General features: G+C 39.9%; 2 protein-coding genes across 6 annotated transcripts in view; one reads left to right on the top strand and one right to left on the bottom strand.

The window, feature by feature from the left end:
- The first annotated feature begins 57 nt into the window (after nt 1–57).
- SRP14 (signal recognition particle 14kDa) lies at nt 58–3,771 on the top strand. The gene is made up of 5 exons (XM_014941796.1): nt 58–143; nt 661–733; nt 1,351–1,463; nt 2,508–2,540; nt 2,897–3,771. The coding sequence occupies exons 1-5, from the start codon at nt 120–122 to the stop codon at nt 2,984–2,986; spliced, it is 333 nt and encodes a 110-aa protein (XP_014797282.1). The 5' UTR covers nt 58–119; the 3' UTR covers nt 2,987–3,771.
- Nucleotides 3,772–4,459: 688 nt separating this feature from the next.
- The window catches only part of EIF2AK4 (eukaryotic translation initiation factor 2 alpha kinase 4), a 42,123-nt gene continuing 30,846 nt past the window's right edge, over nt 4,460–15,736 (bottom strand). The window contains exons 32-39 of one of the 5 annotated variants that reach the window (XM_014941791.1): nt 14,550–14,636; nt 12,285–12,397; nt 10,667–10,725; nt 9,011–9,108; nt 7,726–7,794; nt 7,068–7,112; nt 6,213–6,337; nt 4,460–5,000 (exon numbers count right to left, since the gene is read on the bottom strand). In XM_014941791.1, the coding sequence (XP_014797277.1) occupies nt 4,946–5,000; nt 6,213–6,337; nt 7,068–7,112; nt 7,726–7,794; nt 9,011–9,108; nt 10,667–10,725; nt 12,285–12,397; nt 14,550–14,636 (651 nt within the window). In that variant the 3' untranslated portion in view covers nt 4,460–4,945. Of the gene's footprint in view, nt 5,001–6,212; nt 6,338–7,067; nt 7,113–7,722; nt 7,795–9,010; nt 9,109–10,666; nt 10,726–12,284; nt 12,434–14,549; nt 14,637–15,736 lie in introns of those variants that run through there. The other 4 variants (XR_001412008.1, XR_001412009.1, XM_014941794.1 and 1 more) reach the window with 4 other exon arrangements.

Raw genomic sequence — 15,736 nt, 5'->3', positions numbered from 1 at the left:
GCTCCTCGCGCGCGGCGTTCCCCGCCCGCTCTAGTCTGTGCGGCGGCGTGCGTGCTTGCGTGCGCGGCGTGGGTGCGCGCGCGCGGCGTTTCCGGCGCGGCGGAGCAAGGCAGGGCAGGATGGTGCTGCTGGAGAGCGAGCAGGTGGGCTGGGCTGGGCTGGGCTGGGCTGGGGTGGGGTGGCCGGTCCTCCGGCCGTCCCTGCCGTCGTGGCCGGTTCCCGGGGAGCCGACTGGTCACCGGCCGCCCGGCGCGTCCCTCTCTGCCGGCTGCTGGTGGGGGAGGGAGGCCCCTCAAGGCCCCCGCGCTGCGCCGGGCCCACGCCGGGCCGGCTCCTGGCCTGGCCCGGGGGACGGGAGGGAGCGTCGTTGTAGCCGGTGACTCGGGCGCGGGGGGAGGGCGGGCAGAAAGGCGGGGGCCGCGGCAGGTCCGGGGTGTGTGTGTGTTTAGAGCTCGTTTTCCGGCTGGGCCTCGTGTGGTACGTGGGGGAAACCGGGAGTTCCCCGTTCCTCGGCGCTTGTTGCCGCGGAACTGGGAGAGCCCGGGCTGGGGCGGGGCTGGGGCTGCTCCCCGGGCAGCGAGCTGCTGGGCTGCACCGGGAGAAGGGAGAAGGGCCTGCGCCGTGGCCTCCAGCCAAGGATGGGGTGTCTTTCTCTTTCAGTTCCTGACAGAGCTTACCCGGCTCTTCCAGAAGTGCCGAACTTCGGGGAGTGTTTTCATAACGTTGAAGAAATGTAAGTGTGAAGTCTGTTGGCTGGATTAACCAGGTGTTCATCGAAATCAAACTCACAGTGTTGTTAGCGCATGTTTTAAAAGATAACGGTTAAAATTCAGAGTATCTGAAAACCAGAGTAGCCGTATGGACGCATCAATCATCTTTGCTGCAGCACTAATAACCTTGAAATGCGACTGTATTTCAAACTGTGGGAAATATTGTGACTTTCTAATTATCAAACAACAATTGGACATCCTTAGGCCTCTTAAAGGAGGATTCTAGTGTTGCTTTTGTGTGTGTGTGTTTCTCTGGTCAGCTGGCACTGCTCGAGAAGTCCAGTGTCCTCAGCTGCACTTTGACACACATTTAGAACGTGCTGCTGCTGGAGCTGGTGGTTCATACAGCATGTCGGGGAAGGATTTACATTTTTTCCTGGCAGATGTAGTTTATGGAACAGATCCTTCTGGGGTTACAGAGGAAGGGGTCTGTCAGCAATTTGGGAGCAGTGTCAGTTCAGGTGGCCTTAAATTCCAAGGTGTTTTACAGATCTCCTCATGAGCAGTTTTTAATACCTCATCATCTCTCAGGAGGCATCTCAGTGAAATATGAACAAACATTCTGTGTCTTTCAATACAGACGATGGGCGAACAAAACCAGTCCCACGCAAAGGCCACGTAGAAAGTTTTGAACCGGCAGACAATAAGTGTCTTCTAAGAGCAACTGATGGAAAGAAGAAAATTAGCACAGTGGTAAGTGACAACTTTTGGTTAGAAAAATTGTCTTGTATTTCATGCACTGTATGTTAAGTGAAATTTATCTTTACATTAATTCCATGAGGAATACCCTCTTAATTCCAGAGAAACCGTACGGTAGCTAAACATACAGCTTAAATTGGGATGCTGAATTACACTTTCCTGAAGTTTGAATGCTCACACTCAGCATTACAGATGGGTCAGTAGTTTATAGTTTTGCTCTCCGCGTGCTGGATTTTCCTTCAGAATGGTATTGCAGGACAGCAGAAAAGGACCCTCCTTGTTTTCAGCAACTGTGGCTGTTTCAAGTCAGGTGGAATTGTTTGGAGGGAAGGGGAAAACTGCTTCTGTAGACATGGGCAGAAGGACATGGGGTGGATATGGAATCTGCAGTATGAGGGGTCAGCTGTCTGGGCTGTGTTCCCTCCCAACTTCTTGCACACCCCCAGCCCTGGCTGGCGGGGCAGTGAGAGGAGCAGAAAAGGCCTTGAGAGCTTAGCAACAACTAAAAACATCAGGGCACTATCAAAAGTATTTCTCATCCCAGATCCAAAGCACAGCACTACACCAGCTGCTAAGATAAAAGTTAACTCTGTCCCAACTGAAGCCACGACAGCTTTGAATGAGAGACCGGAAAAGGCTTTTGCTGACTTGAACTCTCTTCTGTGATGTAACTCAAGGAAAAATGTTATTTTGAGAAATAGTTGAGAGAATCGGGGCGGCAAAGTATTTTTATGGCCCGACAGGTAAATACAAGCTTCCTTAGAATGTTTCTTCACACTCTTCCCATTTGAAAACACAGGAATTTGGGGCAAATGGCCTCTAGAGGATTTTGTTAATCAAGTAAGGAGTGTGCTGTTTTCTAAGTCAGTGAAGTGCTGTGACATGTCAGTACAGCCTGCCCCGCTGAACGGGGTGGGTTGATCCAGCTGCTGCTAAAAAGACTAGATGGTCAGTAGATGGTGGGTAAACACATACTGATACTTGGTTTGTGATAGAAGCTAGTGTTTTCTTGGCTAACCTCCAGTATTACTTTTGTAGGTGAGCTCAAAAGAAGTAAATAAATTCCAGATGGTAAGTTTTGTACGCCTTTTATCTTCCTTTTCTGTAGGTACTGGGGAATGGTCAGCAGGAAGCACTGGGCAGTTATGAATGTGTTGATTCAGCGGGGAGCCGCCATACAGATTAACCTTAGACTACCCACCTATCTGCATTTGTTAAAAAAAAAAAAAAAGATAAAATATAATGGGATTTTTATTTAATTTTCTGCATTGGTTTAGAAATAAGAGTATCCCAGTGTAGGGTGTAAGAGCGTGATTCTTTAACAGAGAAAATGCAGATACGTGTCCATTAGCAATATGTAAAATGTTACCTCTAGTGTATTGTCGGTTACATATTTGTTCTTGTAATGGTTCCAATTATTGTTTCAGGCATATTCAAATTTGCTGAGAGCTAACATGGATGGCTTGAAGAAAAAAGACAAGAAAAGCAAAAACAAGAAGAGTAAAGCAACGCAGTGACGGAGCAGTGTCCTACCATCACTATAACAGACTTGACCATTGCTCAAAGCAAAGTCCATTTCTTTTTGAGTTACCACTTGTCTTTGGCTTTCCTTCCAGCAGGACACTGGGATGTGATCAGTACTTTTGTTTAAACTGAGAGCAGAAGGTGCTTTCTCTGGATTGTTTTATGGCAGGAGTATTTACGGGGTTATACTGAAATAGCTTTATGCTCAGCTGCCAACTGGTTTTGTACTTCTACTGCTGTTTGTTTTGTATTGTACAAGTGGGCAACGTAAAAACCTGTTTGGGGGGTAACAGGGTGAAGAGAAATGCACCGTGCCAGGAGCAAAGTGAGACTGGAGCAGGAGTCCCAGCGACAGATGCCCAGTTTTACAGATCCGCCTCAGTAGTACTAGGGAAGGTGGGTGCCAACATACTATCAGGAACAGCAGCTTTCCTGTTTCTGTCTTATTTTGAAGGATGTGTCTACATGATGCAGTGCAGATACCCCTAAGGCTTCAGCTCTTTCAAAGCCTGGCAGCTGTGCCCTCGCTCCATGCTGATCCAGCTGTGCAGCCCCTGGCTCAGGGTGGGGGGAGGGCAGGCCTCTGCATCATGTTCCCTTCAGATATGGCTTAAAAAATGCTCATGTCACCTAAACTTGTCTTTTTTTAAGCTTCATCCTTTAGTATGTTCAGGGATCTGAATTTCCCCATATTTCACATCTTAAAGTAGCTCCTTCATATGAGCAGATGTAAAAGATGAATACTTAATTGTTCCTATTAAACACAATGAGAAATGGATTTGATTGTAGTGACTGATGTGACTTGTCTTGGTGAGTGGCCAGGAATGGTATGGATATCTGTGCCTTGAGGACTGACTCTCCTGATGCTGCTTTCTGTTACAACTTCACGGTTCTTGGGTTTGTCTTTAAAGTTACCTCTTTACATATTTTAACTTTGCCCTCTTAACTACAGAAGGGCAGCAAAGGTAAGTGGGTATTTCTTAATTGCCTTTAGCACTGGATACTCATTGCATTAATTTAAACCAGGAGTAAGCTGTTCAAACAGAAGGTAGACTTAGCTTCATTTTTCCTGATGGGGTTGTGTTACAGTTCAGTTTCAAGAAGATAAAGTGCAAGATTTATATTTATAGTCATTACTATAACTTTAACTTCACACCAGATCTGACAACTTAAGTGAAGAAAGCAGGTTCAAGACTTTGATTGTGCCTCTAGCACATACCTATTACTGTTTCTCTTAAATTACTGTTTCTCTTAAAAGTCTTAGGCTTAGGTCTGAAACATATTTTTCCTGTATTGGGTCTTGTTTCATCTCCCAGGAAGCTGCTGCTTGATTTTAATGTAAAGTATGGGCCAGACAAGCATAAGCAGCCAGATTTGCAACAACTCTCTCAGCTTGAAAGCCACCATCTCTTCTATAGAAATTAAACCAATAAGTTTATTAAAAGACAAACACAAAAAGCTTGCAATACATCTTTCAAGAAGGCTCAGTAGCCAAACCTTTTATTACATAAAAACCCTTCTTCAAAAAAGTTTAAAACAGTTCAAGCTGAAGATAATTCATCTTCTCTAATCCTTGAACTGAGTTTTATTGCAGTACTGCTGTTGCATATTGACATTAAAAAATGTTCTGAAACTATTTAAAAAGAAAAAAGCAGTTCTACACCAGCACAGCTCTTAACTTCTCTTGTGGCATAAGGGGGCAAGAATTACATGATAATACATATCTCTGGCTGCAGTCAGACTTGATCTTTAAGTGCCTGTAAAACATTTATTTCCACTTTTTTAACGTAAATTTACAGTTTTATGTTACACATGAAATTCAATCTGGACACATAAAAAGGCATTAGTTGCCAGTCTTGCATTATTACAGCTTTTTGAAATTCCTTTGACAAAACACTGGTTGTCTCTTAGTTAAAAGATAACTTTTCATCCCATAAAAGATGCTTTAAGTACTAAAACAAAACCTTGTATTCATCTCGGTAGCTGTACAGGATAAGCACAGGAACCCTGCAGAGGGAAGGAAAAAAGAAGATTTTTAAACTTTGAAACTGTGGGTTCAAAAGCTAAAAAACCTGTGGCGAATCTTAGCAATGAGCTAAAAACAAAGATTCAGTAGAATGGCAGTAAGTTTTAGTTCCTTTGGCTGTGGCTGCCATTTCCCCCTTCATTCTCTTTCTATTTGTTGAGCCTGTTTAATTCTCGTTCACTATCTGGAAGGCTTATGGCCAAGCAGCATTTTGTGTGCAGACAGCAAAAGGAAGTCTTTGTCAGGGACTGCATTACATTCACACCCAACATTGTATGGATTATTATTATTTATATAGTAATTGGCTTTTGTTGTTCACAGCCTTGCAAGCTTCAGGAAGAAAAAAAAACAACTTCACTCTATAGTTAGTTGCCTCAGTAAACTTAGTAAGCCTGAAGCACTTTTGATGCAAAGTCAATTTTCAGTCTCATTTTAAATAATACCTTCAAGCTGAATGTTTAAGAAAATGTATGCTAAATGAAGCCCACAATAGGGCATAGATACCCAGGTATCATTTAACTGTACCAGTACACGCAAGAGTTGAAAATGTGAGGCTTAAAACCAGATGTGCCCAGACATCAGGTATTGTCAGCTTTGCCAGAATCCAACAAGGAGACTACAAGTTGAACATACATGTTTTTCATGCTTAGAAGACAGAAAGGGGCTTCACACCACAGGTGGGGAGAGCACGCATCAGATTTGCTTAAAGCTGTGCCACATCCCCATGGTATTCCCTTAGAGCAGGAGGAATTAAACGTGCTCCCGAGTTTTAAAAAGCAAGCTGAGCCCTTCCCCTGGGAAAAGAGGGTTAAGTGCCTAGTAGCATAGCAGTGTACCTGAACCTATATAGTTGTTTGCACTTCAGTTTCATGAACAACATAGCAAATGAGATAATAATGGGAATACAATTTAGAATTTGTAAACCTTTTCAGGTTTATAAAAATGAAGAATTTACACGACCAAAAATTTACATGTTACCACAAGTGAGCATTAGATGACCAGTAAATTGTTCCCATTTTGTTTCATGTTAGTGAAAAAATAGTACTCAAGGACGTATACACATTTCCTGAACAGCTCTTTTTTTCCTCAGGGAGAGGGAAAGGGGAGGACAAATTAAGAGCAGCTTACATAGTAAAGTTTAAAAGCAGAAATAATTGATGTTTTATGTACCTGTAAAAGCTTAAAAAACTTACCTCTTTTCCATTTTGATACTGTAAATTTCATCACAAATTGCTTGTAAGTATGAACATCTCTGTTTTGGCCATCGTGACATCAGTTGTCTCACAGTAGCATCGAAGGCTTGTCTATCTCCATCAAACTTGGAAAAAAAAATTGACAAGGAACTAGGAAACGGTCTTACATTCTCTTGTGAAGGAAATACTTCTCATAGGATTCAGTCTTCTGAACATTGTGTAATCTCAATGCTTCTTAATTAAAGAGGTTATTAAAAAGGTTTCAAACAAAACTCATAAACAACATGTGCAACTTGATTTTAAAATTTTTTAAATAAAAATGTAAGAAGAATTTAGTGAGCAGTTTCCTAACAGATTAGCAATAGGAAGGTGTAAACAATGAAATGGGCTCTATCACTTGTAAAGGGTGTCAATATAATACTTGTACATCCCCTTTTTACTGTGGCTTCACTAAAATGTTTCAGCTACTGTACTTGAAACAATTGCCTCTGTGTTTTGGGTCCTCCTTCATTAACAGCTTCAAGAAACAACTTTGTTGGAACCGCTATTAGTGCTTATGGGTTTATGAAAATGAGCAGCAAGACTTAATTTCAGTTCACTATTCTTGGGGAAAACAAACAGCTTTGGATTAAGACTTTCTAATGGTGTCTTGTGTAATTTGGCATTTGACAAAAATATTTTTCTAGCCTCAGTCAAGCTCCTCGGGTAAAAAAAAATCCTATTAAGTTTTAAAACCCAATTCAAACTCCTTACAGGAGAAAAACCCCAATGAGTGAATTTTGCATTCCACCTCAGTAGGCACAGAATTTATCTTCTATTGTTCAATAGGAGTTTCAACAGTTCTTAGTTGCTTACCTTTAACGATAAGAAGGGCATCACAGTCGCTTTTGGCAGATCTACCTGTAAAAATGCCATCAAGAAATCAATACTTTACAGTTCTTCTGTTACCTGTTTGCCAACTGGAGGTAAGCTGTATTGAGGGGAGTCAGTATTTTGATTGCCAAAGAAGGACTCATGCTGGTAGAATTAGGAATTTACCAACGTTTTAAGCTTGATCTGTTCATAACAGATTCTACTATGGAAAGTTCCAAATAGGCACAGGCAAATGGGCAATGTGTTTCCTGAGAAGCATATACCGTTTTTAAGTCCTTTGTGACATGGTCAGCAAAGTCTAAAAGCCATATACAAATAGCAGCTATGTTTGTTTAAATAAAAGAGCAAATCTACAGGAACAAGTTATTAAATCATCCACAGTAGTTAGCATGAGTACAGCTTAAGAACTTACAGCTAAATATTTGTTAAGTTTTGTTCTATGCAACTGTCCAATACACACAATTTGAGATACTTTTCAAGAATGAAAGAAACATGCCATGAGTCCCATTTAACCAGAAGTTTGGTCCATTTGGTATCTCTAAAGCGAGGCTACTGGTAGTAGTTTGTTGCAGACAGCAACTACATCATCCAATTCAATTAAGAATTTGAAATTTAATTCAGCCTTCTGCCACATACTTACTGCTAAAACCTCAATCTCACTTGTTTTCTGTTGCAGGCTAGAAATGAATGTCTGAAGTCTTGTTTGCACCTGCCAACAAAAGATGGGCAAAAGTAAAATACACTGCTTCTGGGACACTTGTTGGAAACAGGTATTTTCTGTTTCATAGATGAGGAGAACAAAGGAAGCTGCATCTAGCACAAGATGTAGAATTACATCATATTTAAACTAAAATTCACATTTAATGTAATTTTCAGGAGCAATTGCACAAGCAGTCAGGCAGGAGACTGGGGCTGAGCTGCTCTTGCCACAACAGTAAAGATGTGATAATACTGGTATTGTACTAAAGCAGATAGAACTGCGTGTTACAATGTGAATTCTCACATATGTAGTTAAAACCTGCCTTTTTGTTTCTGGGTGTTAGATAACTTTTCAGAGGAATGTCAGAACCTGTGATTGGATACAGTGAATCATCTCTAGCTGAAGAAAGAGGACTGGTTTGACAGCCAAACCAAAGTATGGGTCATGCCTTGTAACACTTTTTTCCAGAGCAAGCTAGTAATCCTGCAAAGACAGCACTTCACAAATGTAGTGTCAGCCTTGCACTGTGTTGTCTTTTGTACCTTAGGAAGATGCTTTTGTATATTAAAAACTTGAAAACAGAAAGTCTGTTTAGCTCAAAGCTCAGCGAATAACATCCACTGCTTTGAGTTTCCAGAACTATTTTTTGTTGCACACCCAAATATTGACTGAAAAGGGGCAAGATTACAGTTCTACTTTACTATGTACTCTAAATATCTTGAGCCCATGAGCAAACTCTGATATTTGTTTCTAGCATAATTGAATCTTTTCTACTTTATATTTTAGGCAGGTTTTTTAAATCTGCAATTTTTTGTAGGCCTTTAGTTTGAGACAATGTAATGAGATATGTTTGTGACACGTACTCTACATATTGCAAATTAAAAGTATGCTGAACTTGCACTTTTAACACACTTCAGCATTTATAAAAAAAAAAAAAAAAAAAGGAAAATTCCAGAACCGTGTTTCCTACTAAAGTGAGATTTCTAATCTATACATTTACAATGATGGCTGAGCTACAACATTGTCACAGATAATACCCAAGATCCAAAACATTAAAAAAAGGTGGTTTTTGCCTTTGACCTTTTGTGTGGTGTTCATTGTCTACTTTATGAATAAAGAACAAACAGGATGTATTTGTGTATGTTAGCTGATAGAGGAAATACAAATTCTACCATTCCTTAACTTCCAAGGATCACTTCTTAATACTTATTTGATGCGCATGTACCTGAATTTCTTGACGACGCCTGGCACTGGCAGATAATTTTTCAGGAGCTATAACACTAACATTAGGCACTACAAGAGTTCCATGTGATTCAAACACACCTAAAATGCAAACATATAGTTTTAGATTATATTTTTCCTTATACAAGAAGTAGCAAGAAACAAAAAATTCAAAAATATAAATAAACTAAGGTTCAAAAAGCTGCTAAAAACCCCCCAAAGTCAGTCAAGTAGACAGGATAATAAAATGTGGGTGTAAATTCTCAAATGCTCACTTATTGGTAAGAATAAGAAATCTGCTCTTTTACATCAGCATTCCCTGAAAATAATAAAAGGTTCCAAACAGCTTGCAGAATTTTACAGAGGAATGTGGAATACATGACATCAAAAAAAGAAAAGCTATTACAAGAATGAGGCAATTATTTAATGGTCATAGTGGAGTCAATGACAAATGAAACAATAAACCCCAGCCCCCATCTTCCCCAAAAAACAATTAAAATCTGAAATGGCTTATTTTGAAATAAAAATTGCCTCTTCTGGTAATTACACATACACAAAAAAACCCAAAATTAAGCCAACCAAACGGCCACCTCTCTCCCTCACTGTTATGCAGGGGGTGTCATGAGTTAACCTCAGCTGGCAACCAGATCCAGCAGCCACTTACACCCCGCTTCCCGGGAGGGAGAAAGAGGGGGTAGAAAGCCAGGAGGGGAAATCTATTGTGGATTGAGATAAAGACAGTTTAATAGAAACAATAATAGAAAAGGAAAAATAACAAAAATGAATTAGCACCGCACAGATCAGTGATCGTGGACTCCCTAAGCCTACCCTCATTTATACACTGAGCCTGATGCCCATGGTATGGAAATATTTCATTGGCCATTCCACCATTCTCTCTCTACGTCTCTGGGAAGATGAAAAAAGTCCTTGAGCAGTGTAAATGTCACTTAGCAACATCTAAAACCAGTAAGAATTATTGACATTCCTTTCATAGCAATCACTAGAAAGGAAAGTAACTCTTTTCTAGCTGAAATCAGCACCAGTGGGAAAATAGTGTTTCTTTAAAAAAAAACAGCAACCACCATCCCCCACAATGTGAGTGCTTAATAAAATAATTATATAAAACACCAAACTATCCACACAAAAAAGTACTTAATATTATTTTCTGTCTACAAACTGCAATTATCAGATTAAGGAGTGTGAATCTGTAGCTAGAAACATAAAGGTGTTTTCATTTGAAGAAAAAAAAAATCTTAGTAGAACAGTAGGTCCCAACACTGCAACAATCACGGGTCATGTCATTTTTTTCCATCAAGATGACATTTAATTTCTCCTCAGCAAGGAAATGTTCACGATTTTTATGTGTGTATGTCCCCCTCTCCCTGAATCATTGCATCAATGAATGCTCATACGAGGAATATTCTGCCTATTGGCCTAAGCACTTACGTTGTTAGCTTGGAGAAAAATTCAGTTTTAGATCACCTGGAACAACATCTGAAATTAGGAGGAAGTGTCTAACCAGAAGCGTTGCTAGAAAACATTTTCTTGCTTTGACTTTGGTAATACTTCTAAATTGTATGTTCCAGCAATACTTCTTATAATACAGTTTTTAAGCAGAAAGAGAAATAGTTTGTATGTTCTATAACTAGAGTCTAAATACCTGAATTATTAATAAATGATCCCTTTTGATTTGGTACTGAAAGATTATCCGAGGTTTCTCTAAAAATAAACAAAGCTAGTTAGGGAAACAAATTTAAAATAATGAAGAAATACTGTAATAATACATTGTTTCAGATTATCATACAAAAATACTTATTTCATTCCAACAGATAAAGAAATTTATGGAGACTTCCCAGCACATATCTGCAGATTAAATTCTATTCTGGAACAGACAGGAAATCATACAAAATCACATCACAAAATCTGATCAAGAAGCAATTTTTATGTTTCCTATGGATACGAAAAAAATACGCTCCCCATCATGCAAGACTGATTTAGATCCTCATACTAGAATCTATTATGAGAATATTTTCTCCAAAATCTTGATTTAATCTATGATTTCTTACAGGTTTCTGTGACATAATACTAAAGTATCAAAGTAATATTTGTAGTTAATATCACAGATATTCAAAGAAGCTTTAAATTATTAGTTTGGATCCCTTTGCTTTCCACATTCAGGATTCATTAACAAAGAAATTTGACAGTGTTTATAATTACTGCATTTCTCTGTTTAGTATTACCAAATAGAGGTTTTCCTCTATTCTGCTCTCAGGATCTAGAAATAAGATAACCTATAGAAAGAATGATTCTTTTTCACAGCTTCTAATAGAACCTGTATATCTGTCACAAAACACATGAGAATCAGGTTAGTTGCAAAATTAAATGCCATGACTGGCCGAGGCATAAGAAAATCCATGGAAGAGGTGGGGAGCAGATGTCAGCCACTTGCACAAACTACTGCTCAAGTTATGCATTTCCCAGCTTAATCATTTCCTTAATTGTTCATTCTATTCAGAAGTCCTATGGATGTCAAATCTGTTAGTTTATGCATTCAAGCTTGTGTGAATAAACCATGCCTGTTCCTGCTGCCACTACGTATGTATATATGTACATACATATATACATATCGTGTGTAATCGTACTCTTATCTCTTTTTGTAAATATAACAGCTACGCTGCTTATGGACCCAGGACTGACTGTAGCCTCTCCTGTGATATAGGTACTAACTTCTATTGGTGACAAGACATAATGATTTCAATAAAGACAGGATGATTGGGTGTTGCTCTGTACCCTGAGCCTTTGCCGGGTGTTACTTTCCCTTGTAGCACACCTGTACACATTGGCTGCCACAATTACACCTTCATCTTTAGAATATCAGCACTGCCTCAGAATGAAAGGGATTTGCCACTTTAATTCTTTGATTACGTGGCCCATGAACCTGATGGGCATCTGGTCAGCAACAGGGACTTGCAGGCAGCCCTGCCATAGGAACTGTACTGGTGTTCCAGTAGCACTTGAGCTGGATAACCTTTTAATTTATGAAGTGCTATGGATGTTTGAACGTAACAACAGCTAGGGAAAATGAGTCTCATTCTTCATCTCAGTAAAATTCTCTAACCAAGCCTTTTGCTTTCTTTCCCCCTCAAAAGGAATTCAACAAAGCTCTTAATCATATAAAATCAAGGTTTAACTGAGTGTATCTTAAAGTTATTTCATTAAAACAAACGTACATTCACTTCTGATTTTGACTATTCACGTTGACACGTTAGGCTACTTACCTACTACATCTTTCATCACAGATTTTAGTTTTCAGTTTCTGGATCAGGTGGTCTACTAAGTCAGATTCTAAAATCCTTTTCTCCGTTTGTCTGTCTTTCTCAAAGGATTTCACCTATGATGTAGTTCAGTGTTCTTAAGATTGTTGATTCTTAAAATAGCATATGAATACACTTATCAAATTTAATCAAAACCAAACTGGATTATTCACCCGGCAGAGGTGAAGCAGTCAAAGTTAGGAAGCTATCATCGTTACCAATCACTCACTGCCAATTCAACCTTTGCTTATTTTTATATTTTTTTTTCCCAACCAACTAATTTCCTCTGCATTCCTAAAGCTTAAACTGGCTTGGCTACTTATATTTACTATGTGATAATTAATTTTTTTAACAGAATGGCCTGTAGAAACAAATACCATATTACTAGCAGCATATTTGATTTGGAGTTGGTTTTTGAGTTAAGGATTATGTTAGAGTAAGGCTTGCCTTTCAGTTTACAACAGTTAAGACTCTGCTCCATCTTTACCGGGAAGATATTAATCAGTAGCACCACCATTCACTTCATTAGCGTTCTCTTTGTTGGTTTTGCTTCAATAAAGCCATATTTAAAAGAACGCTCTGTAATAGTCTTGCAGAAGACATTGATCTATCGCATTCTCATCAGCAAAATCTACATGCTCATCCAGTTATTGCACAGTTACTTGCTATCTGCTACAATGACTGTTGAGAGATATTAGCTGTTTATCTTAAAAAAGCAGAATTTAATTAGAATAAAAAATTACTTAGGATTATGACATGGGATGATTTATGCTGTTAGCTCTACTTAGCATGAGAAGCCAGATTTGCTGAAGCCTTTAGGCCGCAATAGAGTTACTTTTCTTAGTAATTTTCCCAGCAGCTGGTAAAGGGCTGTGTTTAGTCTTACAGTGTAAGGAAAATGCTGATAACACACTGATGTTTTGGTAGTGTTTTCCCTAAGCCTGTGACTTTTCAGTTCCCCATGTTCTGCCAGCGAGCGCAGGGGCACAAGAAGCATAAACCATAAGAAAAGGAGGCTACAACTGTCAGCAGAGACCACAAATGAACAAGGTAAGAGCAGTGAATGGCCTGCCTGGACACAGAAAAACGAGTTAGAAGATCCCAGACCAAAAATCACCATTGGACTAAAAGACACATGAACAGTGGGTGTATAGATCACGAGGGTATAACTGCCCAGGGATATCTGTTCCAGGTCCCTCCCTTTTTGGAGGCACACAGCCCAGGCAGACCTCACTGCTGTACCTTTCCATTAAATTACTTATTTCTATAAAATCTGATGCTTGAGACTCTGCTGCAGGAAACCTAGGGTTGAGCCTGGAGAAGGAGGGAGCACGCCTGAGGGTGTTGAAGGGTGTTGTGTGAGGAGTTGAAAGGGGCACCTGCTGCAAAGGGACCCTGATCTGAGCAGCTGAAGACTCGGGTGGTGGGTGTGTGACTCCTTGAATGGGGTGTGAATGCTCCAGCAGCAGCTTCTCCTTTAACAAGGAGAAGGGAAGTGAATAACAAGTGAAAAATATTTCAGTCATGCACATTGGCTAGGTATGCCAGATGCTGTCAAAGGATTACTTTTTTTTCAGTAATGAAATTTCAAGAATGAATTTTTTTTCAAAGAATAATGATCTTTTTTCCTAATGATCCAGAATCAAGAGTATTTTAAAACTTTTAACTTCTGAAAAGGTATACTAGGACCACAGGCCGCAGACCGCAGAAGGTGGTAATTCATGCTGTGACAGAGTCCAGCCTTTCCTTCTTAACCTTATCTTACAAAGATGAGGAATGTGGTTCAGTCTCTGCCTGTTTAAACTATGCAGGTTATTTTTTTAGATTTACATTTTAATTGTGGTTTTTTTTTTTTTGTTAACATGGAAAGCTGCCAACTGGAAAGATGACTGAGTCAACTAATTCATTTTGTAGATTCAAAGAAATCAGAGACAACAGAAACCTTTTTCCACATAGAGACACCAATGACTCAAAGTCAAGCAATGTTTGCACTGATTTTTGGACTTTCCTCAAGGAAAGGAGGTCTGTGAATAACAGTGTTATGGAGGGATAAAAAGCAGGCTTCTTCAGAAGTAATTTCTACTACTTAGCAACTGAAACTATTTATTTGAAATTCCATCTACTTAAATACTACATTGAAAAGAAGTATGATCTTAAAGAAAAAAGAAATGTAGAACAACAGATTATAAACCTGATACATTGTCAAGCATCCTCTGGTCCCACACTTACCTTCACATGACTTCCTTCTTTATCTGACACAAGAGCCACATATGTTATCCCAGAGCATCTGCAATATTCCTGCAGTTCTTCCTGGGACTGAAATGGGAACATTCAGAAGGGGAATGGGACAGAAATTTGACAGATTATAAAATGATCACTTACATAACCAAAGTCTCCTGCCGTTAATTAAAATAACTTGATATGCAGCAGTTACACTGATCATATAAACTTCTGAGAGATGAAAGCTTTAACAACTCCAGGAGGTGAAACTTCATTATGCATGAAGGATGCATAAGGAACCTAATGTTCCTTAAAAACTGAAATCTAAGTCTACACTAGACAGAGAGAATGCCTAGGCCCTGCAGTCCTAGTTCCCACACAGAAGGGGATAGCTGGACCTAGAAGTGCCAGATCTAGGTAATTAAAACCATGCAATGTAGCATCAATCAGTTACCACCCCACTGCCTGCAACTTTCAGTAATAGCTCAGTCCTGGTACTCTGCCCTGAAAGCTGACTCCAGCCGGGGTTCCTGTAAACCTGGGGCTGCCTAACATCACCCTCAGTGCTGAGCTTACCGAGGGGCTCGCCATGCTGACATAGCAGCAGATTGCAGGACAGCATTAGAGGCACTTTATTCCTTAAGAATTGCAAAAGGAGAGAACCCAGGGTGATCATAGGAAAAGCATAAAGATCTGGATTTTTTTTTCAGTTCTGAGGGAGTGAAACTGTCAGAAATGTTATGCCAAAAGACTAAAAAAACGCCAGGCAATTAAGTGAGCTCAAAACTGTCTGCTCTGCAGCACGTGACTGAGAATGGACAACTGCATAGTGTTTCCTTTGTTAGTCACCAACCCGATACTTAAAGAAGAACCAGACTCATAATCCTCACGTAACTGCCACCACTATTAAAAGGGATCTCAGCATTGCCAGGCAGCTCGCTACTCGTGAGGTATTACTGGCTAAAGGTCTGCTTAGAGGTTTCAACTGGAGAAAAAAGGGCACAGCTCAGCTTGCCGTGCTCTCTCCTTCCCATCACTCATCTCTCCAGGGACTACACTGGGACCCCACAGCCTATCTAGTAGCTCAGTTCACTAAGCTGTTTTTGTAACAATAGAATGATGACAATACTCCCTCTGAACGTGACATCTTCAGACATCTAGATATACTTAAAAGTTGATGATACTCTTCTGTTCCT

Source organism: Calidris pugnax, unplaced genomic scaffold, assembly GCF_001431845.1.
Source record: "Calidris pugnax isolate Ruff unplaced genomic scaffold, ASM143184v1 scaffold56, whole genome shotgun sequence".
Taxonomy (NCBI): domain Eukaryota; kingdom Metazoa; phylum Chordata; class Aves; order Charadriiformes; family Scolopacidae; genus Calidris; species Calidris pugnax.
This window is presented reverse-complemented; position numbering and strand designations above follow the sequence as displayed.

Bases quoted from the DNA above. Each gene is read 5' to 3' on its own strand.
- SRP14 (XM_014941796.1), top strand. From the start codon at position 120: ATGGTGCTGCTGGAGAGCGAGCAG. The intron at 1,464-2,507 runs GTAAGTGACAAC...TTACTTTTGTAG, and splicing joins AGAAGAAAATTAGCACAGTG to GTGAGCTCAAAAGAAGTAAA. The intron at 2,541-2,896 runs GTAAGTTTTGTA...TTATTGTTTCAG, and splicing joins AAGTAAATAAATTCCAGATG to GCATATTCAAATTTGCTGAG.